Here is a 21,675-nt window from a genome sequence, read left to right on the forward strand (position 1 = left end):
TGTTTTAGTTCTGCAGACTTTACCTGGACCGCCTTTCTTGTCCCTTTGATGTCTAACAATCGTTCACCCTAGGGTCCTCAAGGGAAAGCCCCTCTCTCATCCTCAAGTCGAGACAAGAGCATTATTGTAATTGCCAGTTATTCTGTTACACTTCTGGGGAGAAAATTGGCCTAAAATGTCCTGTACGTGAAAAAATGGCAAATCTTGCTCAATTATTTCACACTGGGCTGTGGCATTGTTTTGTACTTACCTCCTCATACTACCTCAGACTCTTTTTTCACTCTGGCCCTCAGCCAAGGTAACATACTGTGCATAAGGGATTTTCCCAGGAGAAAAATTATGTTCTGTATTAAGGAAAATATGATAGGCTTATGCTGGGATATTTCCCTTGAGCTTTTCTCTGGGGCTGATCGTTTGGCAGGTATTTAGTGAGCTCCTGCTGTGTACCACTCCCACAGACCAGGAAGAACACTGCCCTTGCTTCTGACAGAGATTTTGGTCAGCATTGCCCTTACAAATAGGCACAGACTGATATGAGTTTAGGGAAAGAAGGCTCTGGAGGCTGCAGTATATCAGCATATTCCCATTAATATCTTGGAGTACCTTTTAAAGAAACAAACTCCTAGCAGCCCTCATGGACATTTATATTCCAAAGAAAAGTCTGCTATCATTTACCTGGGATAATGTGCTCCTGAAATACTAAGGATAGACATGTATTCCTATGTATTCTTCTACGAAGAATGGCTCAGTAATTATTAAATGAAAATGACATTTCCAAAATATGTTTTGTTGCTGTTGACTTTTTGGTGCAGAGTAAGAGCTAGATACTATATTCTACCTTAAAAGAATTTTCCTCTGTATCTTTGACAAATGGGAACATTGAGTGCCTTTGCTTGAGAGAATATTTACAATTATCTGGGTGAATGTTTTAACACCAACATGCTTCAAGTGTGACAAGGTTCAAGGAATGCTTCAGTGATTATTAAGGTGCCAGTTTAAAGCTACGACGTATATGTTCTGAAGTCTTCACAGTCTTTTTTTACAACTCCCCAAAATGTGTGAGGCAAAAACATTAGATCGGGAGTCAAAAACCTTGGGTCTTAATCTGAGCTATGCTTCTAAATAACTGTGCTAATTTAGGCAGTTCACCGCCTTATCCTGTTTCCTCATCCAACCTCTGTGAGTGTGTGTGTGGGCGGGGGGTAGGAGGTTGATGACTACCAAACCAAAAAATCAAACCCATTGCTGTCAGTCAATTCGGACCCATAGCAACCCTGTAGGACGGAGTAAAACTGTCCCATATGGCTTCCAAGGAGCACCTGGTAAATTCAAACCTTTTGGTTAGTAGCCGTAGCTCTTAAGCACTATGCCACCAGGGCTTTTGGGTTCCTAGGGGTGGTGAAATAGCAGATGTCCCAGTAGCTGTTAGCTAGATATAAAGTTCTATGACGGAGAAAGAAAGTGGGGGAACAAAGAATTTCTTTTTGAGGTGATGAGTATTCCAACATTGATTATGGTGATGGTTGCACAACTCTGGAATATATTGAAAATATTTAATTGTACACCTTAAATCCGTGAATTGTATGGTATATGAAGTTTTTCTCAATAAAGCTGCTATGATAATGATAAGTGTATTATAAATATAAAATAAAACTGTCATTTTTTGAATATAGTATATAAAATGTGACTAATCCTTACTTACCACGTTTGGAGGACTTTTTCTGACAGGTGCACTTTAAATGGCATGGGCACCTCTTTTCCCTGCAGCTGTAACCAAACATGGGTTCTTGTCCCGTCCTATTAGCTGGTCAAAATAAGACGGACACCAGACCACCAATTGCAAGGGAAACAGAAAGTGGCAATTTATTGTTCGCACAAACAAGGAGCAGCTGAAAGAGGTTGGGGAGGTTTTTATTTCCAGTGGCGTCTGGGGGTTGGATTTGGTGCTCGGAACTCTCGGCCCTTAGCGCTTCAGTGTCCACATTTGGAAGTCAGGTGCTGAATCATGTTGGTGATGCTCACATCCAAGGACATACACAGGACACAGAGCTTCAGGTCCTGCGCATGCACCAAAATCCTGGTTCTCAAGTGCGTGGGATTCTGACGCCATATTCGAACTGCGGTTAGGGCCAATGTGTGGTCCTGCCGAACTGCAGTTGGAAGCCTTGGCTTGGCGGCTGCAGGGGGTGGAGAACCACACAGCAAAGCGGGGTATGTCTCAGTGGAGGCTGCACAGCTACATTATCAAGTTTCGGATTAATCATTTTTTCCTCAGCTCTCAAATGTTATTGGTCATGTTTTGCTATAAATAGGTCATAAAATTACAGCAACATATAAGCTAAGTATGAATTTGTTTGTTTTGCTCTTCTCTTTTTCTTTGTTTTTTTTTTTTTTTTTTTTTTGGTCTGAAGACAAAGACGGGGATCTGTTTGCTGCAGGATGGTAATCAGGAGCCTTTCAAAGTGCGGCTGCATCTGGCCAAGGACCTGCTGATGATCCAGGAGCAGGATGTGATTTGTGTGTCTGGTGAGCCTTTCTATTCAGGTGTAAGTAGCTTTTCCTTCTGTTAAAGTGCTGTTTTTTTTTTTTTTTTTTTAATGAATGTTTATTTACCGAAAACTCTTAATATGGTTTTACTTTCAGTGCTTAGACAATTGTGATGCATAAATGTTTGTTTACATCGTTAAGTAAGCAGTGGCCCTTAATAAGTACACATGCCTGAGTCCACACCAAATATTTAGGGCCTATTCCCAGCAAGACATCTTATAGGCTCCTAGTTGTCATTGTGTTGCTGCAGTGACACACATATTTTCTAATCACTGGAGATTATTTACATTAAGTGTGTGTGCTCCTTCCTCTTACATGGAGCATGAAAAGAGGTCTGTGCAGATGGTCTCCTGCTCTGGTCTTATATTTCAAAATATTGGAGCCAGTGCCCGTTGCAGCCCATCTCTCAGCATCATTGAAGCAGAAGGCTTTAGGTAAAGGTCACTGAACTCCACGTGAATGCTTTCTTCAGGGGACTGTGCATGAATAATCCTGTGGACAGCCTTGATATAGTTATGTATATGTGTTGCAGCAAGTTCTTCTAGCCAGTGCTCTAATCAGTTGACATATTATGCTGCTGCTAATTCAGCCTCAGAAAGAGCCATAAATTGACACTCAAAACCATTTGGTCAATTTACTGGCACCAGAGCACTGCTCTGGGAGACATCCTTAGGTGAGGTAGATTTCATAGGATAAAAAGATCCTCTCATAAAAAAAGACAAGTTCTAGAGTTTGCAATTCACTGTGAAATGGAATCAAAAACAGCATCCTAGCATTGTTGCCATATGTGAACTCAGAAGAAAATTATGAAAAGGGCTCAGTGTGCTGCCTTAATTCACCAGACATCTGTAGCTATTTAGCATGAAGATTCGATTTGTAGCTTTTTCACAGACTTACCTGGGAGTGTTTGTTGCTGGTGAATGGTGCTGAACTTGAGGTTTCAATCACTTCCTACTCACATCCATGGGAGGCACCCAAGGTCCTGAATCAATAGCCCCTTGTGAGCTAGAGATAATGAACTTTTGTACACTGTCAACTATTCTTTTGTCATGGAGCATTTACTCATGCTAAATCATGAATCTAGGGGTCACAGCTGATTAAACAGTTCCCATAGGGTTGCCCTTTCTTCTCCTTAATTAAAGAATAGAGGTAAATTTCTTTCTCCCTTTTTAAAAAAAACAATTAAATTTTTTTCAGTGAAGAGATCTTTTCAGTGGAGAAGTATGATTCATGTAACTCCCTGGAATAAATATATCACACAAGGTCTTAGATCAGTAAAATGTTAAAATTTGTAAAATTTCATATTTCAATACTGAAGTACCGTTAAAGATTTTAAATGCTGTAGTCGAAAGAGCTAGAGCACACAGACCTTGTCACTCCCTCTAAGGGAATTGTGTACGTGAATAAAGCTCGGAATCCTAGAGAGAATGCAGACAAAAGTAAGGAAAAAAAACCCCTGTGAAAATGTCATCAAATGCACGAAAGCATTAGACAAAATTCAACACCTATTTATAAAAAATACAGAAAAATATGAATAGAAGCGAGTGTCCATAATCTGAGAAAAGACACCTAAGAAACACCTACAACTAACATCATTGTTAACCTTTTCCTGAGAGTGAAAACAAGGCCTCATTTCTCAACTTTGTTCTAGCTGGGACAGGAAGACAGAAGATGGACATAAACATCATAACAATTGGAAAGAAGGAGATGAAACTGGTCTTAGTTGTAAATTGCATGGTGGTTTACATAGAAAATCCCTATAGAGTCTCAAAAAACAAACAAAGAAAAAAAAAAACAACACACAAATCTAGCCAAGATGTTGGAAACAAGAACAATATTCAAAATGAATTGCACTTCTATATTTCTATAGCTAACGGCAAACAATTGGAAAATGAAATTAAAATGTCATTCACCATACATGAAAGAACATAATACACTGAAAAATAAATTTAAAAAAAGATGTGTAAGAACTCTATCCTAAAAACGAAAAAACAGTGATGAAGGAAATTAAAACACGTAGACAAGTAAATGGAGAGACATAACGTGACCATAACCTGAAGACTCAATATTGATAAGTTGCCACTTCTCCCCAAATTGACCTATATTTCAAGAAAGTACCAAAAAATCCCAGAATGTTTTGTAGATATTGACAAGTTGATTATAAAATACATAAATTTACAAAAGGCCTAGAATAGCCAAAAGAAGAACAAAGTTGGAGGGTTTATACTTCATGATGTCAGAGCTTACTATATGTCTACAATCATAAACACAGTGTGATAATTTGATAAGTCTAGGCATATGACTCAGTAGCACATTTCATAGAGTCCAGAAATAGATCCACACTTATGAGGTCAACTGATTTTTGAGAAAGGAGCCAAGTAAATGCAAAAGGGAAGAAACATCTTTTCAACAAATAGTGTTGAAACAATTCTCTACATGTATGGAAAAAGAAAAATTACCTCATAATAATGTCAGTTTTTTTTTTTTTAGATTGATCCTACACTAATATATAAACCTAAAACAACAAAGCTTCTAGAAGAAACATAGAACATAGTTCTGTGACTGTAGGGTAACCAAATATTTCTTAGGACAAAAATGTACTAATAAAATAAGAAAAAATGTTAATAAGAACTTCCTCACAATTAAAATTTTTGCTTAAAAAAAAACTTAAGCAAATGGAAAAGGGAACCACAGATACACAAACCACAGGAGAAAATATTTGCCATATATATATATATATATCTGACACAGAATTTGTGTCCCAATTATGTAAAGATCAAAAATCAATAAAAGAACAAACAACTCAAAAGAAAAGCTGACCATAACTTGAAGAAACACTTCACAAAATAAAACATCCAAATGGTTAAGAATAGCATGAAAAGATGTTTTGAGATATCAGTCAGTAGGGAAATGCAGATCAGATTAAAACCACAACACATAAAGCTTTTAAAAAAAAAAACCTTTACATCCACTAAAATGGCTTTAAAAAAAAGACTATTGTCAATGATGTGATTGACTTAGAATTCTGCATTTGAGTATAAACTTGCCAACCACTTTGGAAAACTATTTGGCATTTTCTCATGAAGTTACATATAAGTCTACTTCGTAACTCAGTAATTCCACTCCTTGAGGCTTATCTACTTCTCTGTGAGACATAAAAATATAAGTTTACAAGAAGACTTATGTAAGAATATTGTAAAAATGGCTTGGGGGCACTGTCTGAGCTTCTCTGACTTCACAAGGGGGAAGGAGAATCAAGACCAAAGGCGCAAGGCTGACTCCTATGTGGTGGAGACTAGACAAGCCTCCTCTCTCTGCCATCCTTGCTAATTCTGACACCAACCGTCCCTCACATAGTGCTCTCTACTTCTTTACAAGTTTCAATAATTCATTGCAATGGCCACGTAGAACTCAAAGACCTCACTCACAATTACATGGTTTATTAAGGAAGTAACAGTTACAATTCAGGCTCAGGAATATTCAGGATACAGTTCTTCCATCAGGACAGCCTCTCCCCAGCCATGCTCTCAGGCACACCTCTCACAGGTCCTAAGCCTCTGCCCAAAGGCACTCAGCTTTCTCTCCCAGTGGGCCAGGAAGCCCACCACGCTGTTTCTTGCTGCTGGATCTCTGCTGCTGGGTCTCTCCCGCTGGTCCCTCTTTCCTTGGTGGTGATGAGCTCCTTCTCTGTGAGCTGAAACTGTCTCTTTTAAGGCAAAACTGACAAATCCCCTTGGTAGGCCACAATTATCCTATCACACAATCACCTGGGTGGGAGTTCCAAGACATGGCTAGAAAGGCCGTACGCAAAAGTAATCACATCACAAATATTCACAGACAAAACCAAGTTGTGAACAGATAAATGAATTGTGGTATATTCACAAAATGGATTCTAGTCAACAATAAAAAGAATGGAACAATAGGGATGAATTGCAAAGCCATTATATTGTACAACTGATTACATTCACATGAAGTTCAAGAGCAAGGAATGCTAATCTGTGAGGTAAATCAGAAGGATTATTTGTGGAGGGGGAGTGATATTGACTAGAAAGGGGGCTGAGGAATCTTCCTGGGGTCTCAGAAGTGTTCTGTTTTTGATTGGGATAATGACTTCATATGTGTGTACATGTGTCAAAACTGATCAAACTATGCTTAATGTCTAAGCATTCTGTTGCATATAAATTATAATTAAAGAGTATTGGAAAAGAAAACTTAGAATGACTCACATTATAATGTCAGTCTCAGAGCTTCCAACACTCATGAGTCCATCCCACCTGCACCTCACAGACTCTTTCTCCATCAAAAGTTTACCCCACTGCTCTTCATGGCAGTTGGGAAAAATTCTCTTTACTTGAGTGAGGGCCCTTCCCTGCAATTGAAGCATTGCTTTGCTCTTTTTTTCAGTGGTCGATTCCCTACTGGTTCTTGTGCCCTTGTCACCAGCTTGGCCTAGCCCAAGTGTTGATGGTGAATGTGCCACAGCGCTGCCAAGTGGTCTCTGGCGGTGGTGGTGGGGGGGTGTCCCAAGCTTGACTTGATGCCTTCTGATGTTGCCGGTGTCTGCTAATAGGGTGGTTTTGACCCAAGAGGTAGGCACAGACACCTCTGTCCCTTTACAGGACTGATCCTAGAAGGGAAGCCTCAGCTCTCATTGACCCACTGCTAGCAAAGCAGATCACATGCCTTTCCAATATCTGTTTGATTATTGGGCCAAATGACTTTAGCCAGGGAAGAATCTGGTTGGCACCAACTCTCTAGAGAAACTCTGTCCCCTCACAAGGCAAAGGCAACTCTGTCCCTTTACAGGACTGATCCTAGAAGGAAAGCCTCAGCTGTTTTTGGCCCACTGCTAATTAAGCAGATCCCATACATTTCCAGTATCTGTTTGGTTATTGGGACAAATGACTTTAACCAGGGAAGCATCTGGTTGGCAACTATTACCTAGAGAAACTCTGTGTCCTATCACAAGGTAACTGGAATCATGAGGCTCTATTCTAGCCCTAGGAAATTGGTGCAGGTAGAGCTCCCTCTGTCTGCCTTTGTAACCCTCAGATAAAGTGTTCAAACACTTTTGCACTGGAAAACAGACCCTTTACAATGTAGTACCTCTGTTTTCAACAGTGTGTCTCTCTACAATGAAATCTTAAATTTTCACTTAATATTAGGTTGAGTTTGAAGGACTAGGGGATTTGGGCAAAGATAATCATCAAATGTGTGAGAACAGAAGGTCATATCTGTGCATTTGAACAAAAATTGTGCTGCACTCAATCAGCTAGGGTTAGTTGAAAAGTCGGGAGAAGGTTCTCAGGGCAAGGCACGTGTTGGTGTTTTCTGGGAGGTAAGCTGTGAAGCACTGGCAAGGGATGGGGAAACAGGATGAGGGCGGGGCAGCTCATATAAATCTGTAACCAGGTGGTCCACTTCTGAAAGAAGTGAAGCTCAATTCTACCACAAAACACTGAGGCACTGTGGGGCACGACATTCTCAGCACCACTGCAGCATGTATTTATATTCCAAGCTCTCTGTGCCCTGCATTGAGGGCTGTTTCAGGGGTTGTTATCTTTCATCCTGGGCCTGCCCCAGCTCAGCCTGAGGGACAGCCTTGGGCACAGAACCACAGGCAGCAGAAGGACCAGCGGCAGGCCCTGGAGAGTGAGCACTGAGGAAGTAGGGCAGGCCTTGTGGGACTCTCCACATCGGAGCTGTTTGTGGGAGGGGACTCAGTGACTGATATTGAACCACTAAACATGGAGGGGTAAACCTGGGAGTGAGGAGGAAAAAAGCTTATTCAGAGGCACAGGCACAGAACTGAAGGGGGTGGAGAATAGAGTCAGATGAAATGCTAGTCTGGTGATCAAGGATTGGCAGATCACCCAACACCCAGCACTCCTTACTCTGAGTCACGGACCTATCACAGAAAGTCACTGGTAGCAGGAGTCCAGATTTGGGAAATTAATGGTAGGTATGTGAGGCCGGGCCTCTGTGAGAAAGGAGGGAACCAGGACTGAAATGCAAAGGGACACCTTGGAGAAAACTCTCCTTCCTGACTGGCTTCAGGAATTAGGGAGGGCAGCATAGCTTGGACAGTGATGGAGGCAGGGGTCAGTGCAAAATTTCGCACCCTGATAAACTTTGTTAGCGAACTGTTGGAGCTCAGCTCTGAGGAATGCCATTGGCATGGACTTAATAGTGAAGGTAACTCAATAATAACCTCCATCTGATAGGGGCTTAAGCCTCGTTCAGGGATCCCTGCCTAGCGGCCAGGAAGCTTGTGAGAGAACAAGGAGAAATCAGGGAGTGGTGGGGGACTGGGCAGAAGGAAGACACATCTGACATTTTTAATGTAGTTATATATGGGAAATCCTGTAAAATATTGATCCTTTGGAAATCCTGGTGGCGTAGTGGTTAAGAGCTATAGCTGCTAACCAAAAGGTTGGCAGTTCAAATCTACCAGGTGCTCCTTGGAAACTCTATGGGGCAGTTCTGCTGTCTCCTCCAGGGCCACTATGTGTCAGAATCCACTCGATGGCAATGGGTTTGTTTTGGAAAAGTTTATAAAATTCTCATTGACTAGAGCTATGATTCAGAAGATGACTTGGAACGAGGGATATCATTAGTAATGTCGGATGGATCTTGGCTAAAAGCAGAGAATACCAGAAATAGTATTTACCTGTGTTTTATTGACTCTGCAAAGGAATTTGACTGTGTGGATCATAACAAGTTTTGGTTAACATTGGAAAGAATGGAAATTGTGAAATACTTAATTGTGCTCATACAGAAACCGTTTATAGACCAAGAGACAGTGGCTCAAACAGAACAAGGGGATACTGTGTGGTTTAAAATCAGGAAAGGTGTGCATCAGGGTTGTATCCTTTCACCATACTTATTCAATCTGTATGCTGAGCAAATAATCTGAAAAGCTGGACTATATTAAGAAGAACATGGGATCAGGGTTAGAGGAAGGCTCGTTAACAAAATGTGATATGCAGATGATAACCTAGCTTGCTGAAAGTGAAGAGGACTTGAAGCACTTACTAATGAAGATCAAACACTGTGGCCTTCAGTATGTATTACACGTCAACACAAAGGAAACAAAAATCGTCACAACTGGACAAATAAGCAACATCATGATAAAGGGAGAAAAGTTTGAAGTTGTCAAGGATTTCATTTTAGTTGAATCCACAATCAACACCCATGGAAGCTGCAGTCAAGAAATCAAATGATGTATTGCATTAGGGAGATATGCTGCAAAAGACTAGAGTGTTAAAAAGCAAAGATGTCACTTTGAAGACAAAGGTGCCCGTGACCCAAGCCATGATATTTTCCATCACCTCAAATACCATATGAAAGCTGGACAACGAATGAGGAAGTCCAAAGAAGAATTGATGCCTTTGCGTTATGGTATTGTCAAAGAATATTGAATATATTATGGACTGCCAGAAGAATGAACAAATCTGCATCTTGGAAGAAGTACAGCCACAATGCTTATGAGCAGCAAGGATGACGAGACTTTGTCTCAAGTACTTTGGATATGTTATCAGAAGGGATCAGTCTCTGGAGAAGGGCATCATATTTGGTAAAGCAGAGGGTTAGCAAAAAAAAAAGGAAGACTCTCAATCAGATGGATTGACACTGTGGTTACAAGAATGTACTCAAACATAGTAACAATTGTGAGGATGACAGGGGACCAGACAATGTTTTGTCCTGTCATACATAGTGTTCTCTGAGTAGGAATCGACCGGACGGCACCTAACAAAAACAACAGCAAAAATAGGGTCGTGATATCAAATACATTTACTTGAGTCCCACCAGGTAACCGTCTGGATTTTTGCCCTAGGGCTTTGTATTATCTGCTTTTTAGGAACATTCTATAATTTGTTGAGATTATCTGATAAGCATTAGCATTGAGTTCATATCAGATAAGACCTTTTCCAGCTGGGGTAATTTGGAAACAGTAACAAAATGCAGACAGTGATTATTTGTCTTAGTTGCAGGTAGTACAGAGTCAGAATGATAGGTGACAGTTGTCAGATGGTTTAAGTGCCAGTTAATGTAAAAGAAAGCCATCATCCTCCTTCGTTCCCTAGAATCACACTTTGGTCTTTGCTGTTCCTGATTGATTTACACCCTAAGTCACACAGAGTCATGGCTGTCTCAGTAATATGATCTATCCTCCTCCAGCCTGCCTTGAAGGAAAATTAAATTCAGCCTATGCAATTTTGAATATTGACAAAATATTTTTAGAAGGCCAATGTGGCTAAAATCAATACAAGATAGCTTTATATTTCATCACAACAGACACCATTTTCAAATATGATGCCGTTAAAGATAGTAAAATCTTGAAGATTAAGTTTTGCACGTCGCAGAAATACCAGCTAAACCTCTTCAGTAGAATCAGTACTCAGCAGAGTTCAACTGGGCATTGCTGGAGTTTAGAATAAATCAAACAAAGTCATTTAATTGTCCGTATGAGAGAATATAGGCAGTTCATAATCCCATTAGGTATAACCATGATTTTCTGAGGGTAACATTAAGAGGATGTCATGTCTACCTTCAACCTTGGAGTTGGTGTCAACTCCCGCATAGAATGTGACATGATGCAGGCCCAGTGACTGTAAGAGCTCTGCTATCAGTGGCAGATTTGATCAGGAGAAGGATTGTAGCAGAAATAGTGTACTTACTGGTGATTGGTTCTCATAGGTCGTCAGGAAACGTGGTATGTGTAGCCTTAGATATGAAGTGTGACGTTTAGAGCTATTCCTCAGTCTACAGATCAAATCTATGTATATACACACACACGAGTGCACATGCACACGTACACACACAGTATTTTTTTTTAAATTTTAAAAGTTGTCTTGTTTGTCAACAACTACCTATTTGAATATATAACTTGAACTAGTCTACCTAAATACATTTTATTTTCCCAAATCAGTTTTAAATGTAATGAGGTCATTGGTAAGTAAAATTGATAGAGGAACTATCAGTTTAATTCTGATTTTTTTTTTTAACTTTTGATTCCGTGTTTATGGACAAGACATTTGGGAGTATTTTATGTTTCTGCTCCTCCTTTCCAGAACTATAGTTTTGGGTAGACACCTGTCACAAATGATCTGAAGTAAGATCAGGAAAGAAGAACGAATCAAAGGACATTATTCAGAATTAAAAAGTAGGTATAGGTAGCTACTCACTGTTTAGGTAGTTGTGGTGTATAAGAGAGGGATATAAAAAGGCCTTACCTTGAAAACTAGTGTCCTTTTTTATTACTGTTATTGCACAGATTCCTAAGTTACAGTATGGTGCTGAAATACCTTCTTTTCTGTTCCTATCATGATGTTCCTGTTTTTGAAACAGTTGACAATCAACACCAGAGTCAATGATAGTTCTAAAGCTTCCAAGGCTTATGCTTCCAGGGGAGAAGACCATGCTATAGTAAGAGCAAGGTCTGCAGGTATTGGGTGGTGACCATGGTGAATGGTTCTAGTGGTGGCAGCAGTTCAGACTGGGTACACAGTAGCAGGAATGCTCCTGACTGCTGGCTGCTCCATTGATTGTGACAGATATGGCTACTCAGTAGTAGATTTTCATGCTGTTATCAAACCAGAAGTTTCCAAGTGAAGGGAAAAGAAAGAGAATAATATTTATCATAAGAACAATAATAACACTGATAGAAAAAAAAAATTTAGACCACTATAAACTGAGCTAATGTTTCTCATAAAATCCATCTTTAAGTATATGTTGCACATTAAGGACATAAAGGATATCCTGAAAGTATTAAGACTCCCAGGCCTACACATTTTATTAACACAGAGTTTTTGAGGGTATTTATCCATTACAGATAAAAAATTTTATCTTTAAAACAATTTTAGCATATGATTTTCTTCTTACATATAAGGCAAATTTATTGACAAGTTCTTAATAATTCACTTTTGGGACCAAAATATCAATTATTTCATATTACTTTTGCAGCTTATTGCCTTTCATCTTGGTAAAATTCGTCCAAGGGATGCCAGGATCTCTTCTATTGATCGAACGAATAATTACAGAAATACAAGTAGGTAGGAACAGTAACAAGCACGTTTTCAGCCAAATACTAGAACCAAGACAATAACAAGCAATCAGCATAACATATATTGAATTAGGTCTCTAATTTATAAACCTTTTTGTGGTCTTCATGTAATGGGCGTACATATAATAGATTATGCCTCTTTAATAGTCATGGCTCACCAATCCAGATTGTTAACTTATTTAGTGTAATATATTTGGTGTAAAATATCTCCCAATGTGGATCAGCACCACAAGACTCCTGGGTATGTTCCTTACGTTAGCATATTCACATTTAAAAATCATTAATATTTTGTGTTCTGCATCCCCAGGCACAGGACCGAGCAGTGTTTCATTTTGTTGTGCATAGGGTCACTATGAGTCGGAACCAACTCGACGGCACCTAACAACAGCAGCAATCCCCAAATAACTCATATGATAAAAATCATCTTCTACTTCATTAATTATAATACTTTGTATAGAGGTAGATGGTGTTTGGGATTATTGCCTAACATATACCTAATCACAAAATAATTCTAAGAAAATAATGTATTAGGGAAGACTGTATCTAATCCATGGACAGTTATCTTCTATTAGTAATAGGGATAGGTTTTAAGGACTGAAATGTAAATAACCAGTAGCCTTGGAATTAACTCCTACTCTTGGTGAGCTTATTTATATCAGAGTAGAACTGTGCTCCATAGAGTTTTCAGTGGCTGATTTTTTGGAAGTAGTTCTCCAGGCGTTTCTTCCCGGGTACTTTAGGTGGATTTGAACCTTCAAACTGTTGGGTAGCAGCCAAGCATATTAACGGTTTGCACCACCCATGGATCCTAAATTAAATAAGATGCTCCTTGTCGCCTACAACTTCACATTCTAAATGAATATCCAGCCATATAAACAGACAAATCATGGACTTATAATTAGACTGGACCAGGCCAGCTTATTCCACTTACTAGCTAGATGACATGAGCTTACCTACATGTAACTGAGGATAATAATAGTATTTATCTAATTTCTTTATGTAAATAACTAAATGAAGATAATAGTATCTACCTCATTAGGTAATTATGAAGATTAAACTCATGCAAGAGGTAATACAGTCATTAGCACATAATAAGGGATCAACAAATAATATTTTTATTAACATGAAATGATACAGTGTGGCAGATATAGACATATGGTGATAGCACAGAGTAAAAAACTTTAAATCAGTGACTTCCTCTCAAAGGAGATAATAAAGAAACCATGTTATAAATGTTAGCTAGAATTTTGCAAGATATACATGGGTTGAAGACATTCTTAGCAGAGGGGAGAGTGTGTAGAACTACCACACTACGAAAGCGCATGCAGTAATCTGCTCGTGTTGTCATGGGACATGCTACTTGTGGGATATAACGGGGGTGCATGTGAGCTGAAGTGATAACGATAACACAGGAAAAGTGGCTGGTGGGTTATAGTGCCATTAAGGAAGGGATGGATTTGAGGAAGAAGACCAAGTTCCAGAGAGAAGCCAGATAAAAGTTGAATTTGAAATGTATGCAGGTGGAATTGCTTGTAAGAACTCCATATGGACAAGCCTCAGAGAAAGATGTCTGAGTACGGCAGGCAAAGCAAACAAGCAAAGCCAGGGACAACTTCCCAGACTTGGAAATAATTGGAGTCTCCACTGGGCGTATTCTTACTTCTCCCTCAAGCTCCAATGGCATTTATTGCCCTTTTTCTGTCTACATGTTTGCATCCTGCAAAAGACCATGAGACCCTGGAGGACAGGGAATGGTTATTAATCATCCTAGTAGCCCCTCATTTATATACCACCAACTTTTGTGTAGCTTTCAAAGAATTTCTACTCAGGGAATGATTTTTTCTCATGGAAAGATAGGAAAGAGAGAAAGTTAATTGACTGAAAAAAGTAAAGAGAAGAGGAGCCAGTGTGCTCAAACCTTGTAATCTGACTTGTCTTCTGGGTGTGGAAAAGCCTGGAGCTGCAACTGTTTGAGCAGGAAGTGGAAGGCAGAAAGGGTGAAGCCTGCTCTTCAGTAGAAAGAGGGTGACACAAGAAGTGCATAGAATGACAAAAAAAAAAAAAGCCCCCCTCCCCGCTTCTTTATATTCTTCAATATCTGAGATTTGAGCATGTTCGTTGACCAAGGAGTAGCCAGTGAAGGAGTGCAGAGTTACAGGAGTGGCTGACAAAAATTAGCTCAAGAAAAATTAATTAGAGTTAGGAACAGTGGCATCAAAACCAAAGCTGAATGGGCTTCTTTGAGCAAAGTGTGGCATCGATGGTACATGGAGCTCATGTCAGGGCTCGAAGTGAAGGAGGAGCAGGAAGGAGACTAAGGCATGAAAATAATACAGCATATTGATTGGATACTAGACTGGAAAAAATACTCATATAAAAATAAAGGTTTTTTTGAACCAGTTAGAGAAACAAACTATGGAGTATACATTAGATACTATCATTGTGGCAATCTTAAATTTCTTGGTAACAATAATGACATTAGGGAGATAACAATATTGGGAAAACAAGAATACCCTTGTTCTTAGAGGAAATGTGCTGGAATATTTGGGTCGAAGTGTCATGATGTCTGTAATTAACCACAATGGTTCAGCAAAAATACCTATATCAATATCTATGAAGATAGAAAGTAAATATGGCAAAGATAAATAGCTGGCTAATTTTAGTTTAAGGGCATAAGCACACTCATTAACCATTGTTACAATGTATTTGCTGTTGTTGCTGCTGCTGTTATTAGCTTCCATCAAGTGGATTCTGACTCATGGTGACCCTATATGTGCAGAGTGGGACTGCTTCATAGAGTTTTCAAGGCTGTGACCTTATGGAAGCAGATTGCCAGACCTGTCTTCCAAGTTGCCTCTGGGTGGCTTCAAACCACCAAACTATCAGCTGGTAGTTGAGCTCTTAACTGTTTGCACCATCCAGGGATGCCAAATATATTTTTAGATTTTATTTTTTACAAAATAAAAACTTTAGAAAATGACTATCTACTCTCACTTTAAACTACAAAAAAATATATTCTAAAGCTTCCAAAGATAAACTCAGAATACACGGCAGATCTTTAACATCAAAAAATCCTCAGAACACTTTTTACTTTCATCATGCTAGTAAAAGTTTTGTCATGAGCTAGTATCTATATGGGAATTGGAAATTGAATTTTAAAATCAATGTTGCTTAGTTACATTTGGTTATTGATTATAATGCTTTTAATTTTACCTTTACAGGTATATCATATTTAGAATAAATGTATACTATATTTACATAAATTAATACTTATAGCATATTATTTGAATTTAAAGAACAAGAAGAATACAGTCATCCGTGTGCCCTGTCACCAGCTTAAGAAGAAAATGTTACAGTTGCTCTGAGACCCTCAAATTTCCCTTACCAAGGATATTTTCCTCCTTTCTCAGGGAGAAAATAGTCTGTATTTTGTGTTTATAGTCCCCTTGAACTTCTTCATATGTTTGGTGCTGTCAGATTAGGGTCTGTGCCCTGGAGCAGCTGAGCCAATGAAACATACTCCAAGTCAGAAAGAGAGAGAAAGTTTATTAGGAAGTGACACCAATGGAAAGCCCAACAGCAACACTGACTGTCTTCATAGAGTCCTGAAAGGCAGTTTTACATTAGAGATTATGTATCATTGTTACAAGTGTTGACAGTGTTTTTAGGCACATAGCCCACAGATGGTCATATGAGTTATACATTACAAGACAATTAATTACAAGAGACTCCTTATGCTGGACCTCTCCTTATCAAACTGAAGATATACATGCCGGATGTCTGGATTCTAATCTTTATGTTGGGGGTCATAAGTCACAGGTGGCTGAGTAGAACAAAAAAAGTCATTAACAAAAGTATGCGGAAAGGAGGAGACAAAAAATAGGTATTCAGAGTATCATCGTGGCATTTTTATATCAAGCTCAAAAATGCTCATTTTGAAAAGGAGAAAACATATTGTGAGGTATTAGGGTAACATTTAGTACATCTAAATAATTTTTTATATGTGTAGATATGTATATTTGTATACATATGTGTGTATGTATATGTATAAAGAATTTATTTGTGTAAAGAATTTATATAGAGGTTAAGCCAACATGACATCCTAGGCAGAGGCACTATGCCATTGTCCCTCTGTAGCAAAGACCTGAAAAATTAAATAAAACATCAGTACTGGTACCCTGAGCATCAAATGAAGGAATAAAGAACTAAATCATCGAACAGAAGAAGAAACTGATGGAAAAGAGAAAAAGGAGAGATACGAAGTGGAGGTCCCCTGCCAACTAACATGGCACAGTGTTGCCATTTTGGGACACTGCCAGCAACAACTCCAGCAGGGTGTTCTGACAGGCAAATTTACAGAATTCCCAACAGGAGGCAGAGCACCCAATAACTGTAGAAATATGCTTTCCCACACGTTATCCTTTTGGTGAGTTGAAGCAAGACCCCCCACATCCTAGTAGCCACCACATCTGAGTCCACAATACAAGACTTCCCTGGCCTGTCCTGCCCATCCTTTTTTTTTCCCTCTTTCTTTTCTTTCTCCTCCACACCTAACCCCATACACCATCTCTCCTGTGTCCCACAGGCCACTGCTGTGCTATGGTGGCCAGAGAGCCGCTGTCCCACTACTGCCCCAGGTCTGTCCCACCCCCACCCACCAGCACCCACCAAATTGCCATTTTTTTCTTCTTTCTCATCTGGTTTTCTTTTTCCCATCTAGCCCATATATCACCTTCCTGCCCTTCTCACCAACTCCCAGGTCCACCCCACCCCACCCTTTGGCTTCCACCATGCCACCACTTTCATTTGCTTTTCCTTTTTTCCCTTTCTCCCATTTCTTTCTACCTCCCACCTAGCCCAGTACATCACCCCCTTTCCTCCTGACCCCCCACCATGGTGCATCAGCCCACCACCATCTGGTGTCTGCCCTGTACCCATCCAACAGCTCTCCAGCCTCCACAATGCTGCCATTATTTTTCTTTTATTTTCTCTTTCTTGCTTTTCTTTGTCCCTCCCACCTAGCCTTGTGAGTCACCTCCTAGCCTTCCTCCCAAGCCACAGGACACCATGAGGCAGACACAAACCTAGTTAAAGTACTCTAAATAATAAAACTAAAAGACTTAAAACAGGGAAACAGAGATATCAATCTGTAAATGATAACAACTTGAAAACAATGTAAAGGGGAATAAATGGTGTAGGTATTAAAAAAAAAGTGCCATTGAGTCGATTCCGACTCATAGTGACCCTATAGGACAGAGTAGAACTGCCCCATAGAGTTTCCAAGGAGCGCCTGGTGGATTCGAACTGCCGACCCTTTGGTTAGCAGCCGTAGCACTTAACCACTACGCCACCAGGGTTTCCAAATTTTCAAATGAAGAGGAGGTTAAGGTGATATCAAAATAAAAGACTGGTTCAAACTTAGGAAGATAAGGGTAAAGGTAATCACAAAGAAATTTAACAAACCTAACCCATCCAAAAAAAAAAAGACAGTAAACACAAAATCTATAATAATGAAAGAAAAGAAAATCCACAAACAAAGGAACACAGCACAGGAAAGTAAGAGGAACAAAGAAAACATCAACAAAATAAATAAATAAAAAGCACAACAATATGACAGCAATAAACTCATACCTATCAAAAATCACACTGAATGTAAATGGCTTAAGCATACTCATAAAGAGAAAGTGGCAGAACAGATAAAAAAAAAAGACCCATTAAGATGTTGTGTACAAGAGGCAAACTTTAGACACAAAGACATAAATGTATTAAAAATCAAAGGATGGAAAAAATATATCTAGCAAACAGTAACCAAAAAAGGGCAGGTGTGGCATTAGTAATATCAGATATAATAGACTTTAAGGCAAAATCAAGTATAAAAGGCAAGGAAGGACATTATATAATTATTAAAGTACAATCCATGAAGAAGACATAAACCTAATAAATATCTATGCACCTAACGATAAAAAAAAAAAAAAAAAATTTTTTTTAATGATAGGGCTACAAAATACATAAAACAAGCTCTAACAGCACTGAAAAGTGAAATCGACAGTTCCACAATAATAGTAGGAGGCTTCAACACATCAATCTTTGTAATGGACAGAACATCCAGAAAGAAACTCAACAAAGCAAGAGAAGATCTAAAGGCCGCACTCAAACAACTTGACCTCATAGACATTTACAGAACACTCCACCCAACAGCAGCAAAGTATGCATTCTTTTCCAGTGCACATGGAACATCTTGCAAATTAGATCACATTTTAGGCTACAAAGCAACCCTCAATAAAATCCAAAACATTGACGTAATACAAAGCGTTCTCTTTAAACGAAACACCATAAAAGTAGAAATCAGTAACAGGAAGAGCAAGGAAAGAAAATCAAATAACACTTTGCTTAAAAACAACTGAGTAACAGAAGAAATAAAAGAGGGAATAAAAATATTCCTAGAATCAAATGAGAATGACAACGCATCGTAACAAAACTTTTTGGATGCAGCAAAGGCAGTGCTCAGAGTTCAATTTATAGCAACAAATGCACACATCAAAAAAGAATGGGCCAAAATCAAAATGTTAGCCCTACAATTTGAACAAATAGAGAACAGCAAAAGAAGCCCACAGTCACCAGAAGAAAAGAAATAATAAAGTTTAGAGCAGAAACAAATGAAATGGAGAAAGACACAATAGAAAGAATCAAGAAGACAATTAGTTCTTTGAAAGGATTAACAAAATCAACAAACCATTGGCCAAACTGACATAAGAAAAACAGAAGAGGTAGAAAATAACCCAAATAAGAAATGAGATGGGAGGATATCACAACAGACTCTTCTGAAATAAAAAGAGTATAACAGAATTCTGTGAAAAATTGGTTGTTATTGTTATGTGCCGTCGAGTTGATTCTGACTCATAGAGATCCTGTGCACAACAGAAGGAAACACTACCTGGGTCCTGCGTCACCCTTACAAACATTATGCTTAAGCCCATTGTTTCAGCCACTGTGTCAATCCATCTCATTGAGGGACTTCCTCTTTTCCACTGACCCTGTACTTCGCCAAGTATAATATCCTGTTCTAGGGACTGATCCCTCCTGACAACGCGTGCAAAGTATGTAAGACGCGGTCTTGCCATCCTTGCTTCTAAGGAGCATTCTGGTTGTACTTCTTCCAAGACAGATTTGTTCTTTCTTTCGGCAGTGCATGGATACTCAATATTCTCCACCAACACCCAATTCAAAGGTGTCAATTCTTCTTCAGTCTTCCTTATCCATTGTACAACTTTCATATGCGTATGATGAGATTGAAAATATCATGGCTTGGGTCAGGAGCACCTTAATCTTCAAGGTGACATCTTTGCTTTTCAGCGTTTTAAAGAAGTCCTTTGCGGCAGATATCCCCAATGCAACGTGTCTTTTGATGTCCTGACTGCAGCTTCCATGGATGTTGTTGGTAGATCCAAGTAAAATGAAATCCTTGATAACTTCAGTCTTTTTCCGTTTATCATGATGTGGCTTATTGATCCAGTTGTGTTTTCTTTATGTTTAGGTGTAATCCATACTGAAGGCTGTGGCCTTTCATCTTCATTAGTAAGTGCTTCAAGTCCTCTTCACTTTCAGCAAGCAAGGTTGTGTCATCTGCATAATGCAGATTGTTAATGAGTCTTCCTCCAATACTGATGCTCCATTCTTCTTCATATAGTCCAGCTTCTTGGATTATTTGCTTAGCATACAGATTGAATAAGTATGGTGAAAGGATACAACCCTGACGCACACCCTTCCTAACTTTAAACCACTTTGTATCCCCTTGTCCTGTTCGAATGACTGCCCCTTGATCTATGTGCAGGTTCCTAATGAGCACACTTACGTGTTCTGGAATTCCCATTCTTCACAATACTATTCATAATTTGTTATGATCCACAAAGTTGAATGCTTTTGTATAGTCAATAAAACACAAGTAAACATCCTTCTGCTATTCCCTTGTTTTCAGCCAGGATCCATCTGATGTCAGCTATGGTATTCCTGGCTCCACATCCTCTTCTGAATCTGGGTTGGATTTCTGGAAGTTTCCTGTTGACATACTGCTGCAGATGCTTTTGAATGATCTTCAGCAAAATATTACTTGATAGTGGTATTAATGATATTTTTTGATAACTTCCATATTTGTTTGAGTCACCTTTCTTGGGAATAGGCATAAATATGGATCTCTTCCAGTCAGTTGGCCAGGTAGCTGTCTTACAAATTTCTTGGCAGAGACGAGTGAGCAATTCCAGTGCTGCATCCATTTGTTGAAACATCTCAATTAGCCTTCTGTCAATTCCTGGAGCCTCATATTTCTCCAATGCCTTCAGTGCAGCTTGGACTTCATCCTTCAGTACCGTTGATTTCTGATCATATGCTACCCTCCTGAAGTGGTTGAACATTGACCACTTCTTTTTGGTACAGTGAATCTGTATATTCCTTCTATCTTCTTTTTGATGCTTCCTGTGTCGTTTAATATTTTCCCCATAGAATCCTTCAGTATTGCAACTCGAGGCTTGAATTTTTTCTTAAGTTCTTTCAGCTTCAGAAATTCTGAGTCTGTTCTTCCCTTTTGGTTTTCTATCTCCAACTCCTTGCACATGTCATTATAGTACTTTACTTTGCCTTCTTGAGCCGTCCTTTGGAATCTTCTGTTCAGCTCTTTATCATTTCCTCCTTTTACTTTAGCTACTCAACTTTCAAGAGCAAGTTTCAGAGTCTCCCCTGACACCCATTTTGTTCTTTTCTTTCTTTCCTGTCTTTTAATGACCTCTTGCTTTTTTCATGTATGATGTCCTTGATGTCATTCCACAACTCGTCTGGTCTTCAGTCATTAGTGTCCAGTGCATCAACTCTATTCTTGAGATGGTGTCTAAATTCACGTGGAATATACTGAAGGTCATTTGACTCTTGTGGGCTTGTTTAATTTTCTTCAGTTTCAGCTTGACCTTGCTTGTGAGTAATTGATGGTGTGTTCTGCAGTTGGCCCCTGGCTTTGTTCTGACTGATGATATTAAGCTTAACATCATTTCTTTCCACAGATGTAGTTGATTTGA

General features: G+C 39.1%; 1 protein-coding gene across 1 annotated transcript in view; it reads left to right on the forward strand.

The window, feature by feature from the left end:
• The window catches only part of SNTG1 (syntrophin gamma 1), a 1,301,402-nt gene that overhangs the window by 750,517 nt on the left and 529,210 nt on the right, over positions 1 to 21,675 (forward strand). The window contains exon 4 of the mRNA XM_049854568.1: positions 2,412 to 2,546. Coding sequence (XP_049710525.1) covers positions 2,412 to 2,546 — 135 coding nt within the window. The remainder of the gene's footprint in view (positions 1 to 2,411; positions 2,547 to 21,675) is intronic.

Source organism: Elephas maximus, chromosome 15 (genome assembly GCF_024166365.1).
Source record: "Elephas maximus indicus isolate mEleMax1 chromosome 15, mEleMax1 primary haplotype, whole genome shotgun sequence".
Lineage (NCBI taxonomy): Eukaryota > Metazoa > Chordata > Mammalia > Proboscidea > Elephantidae > Elephas > Elephas maximus.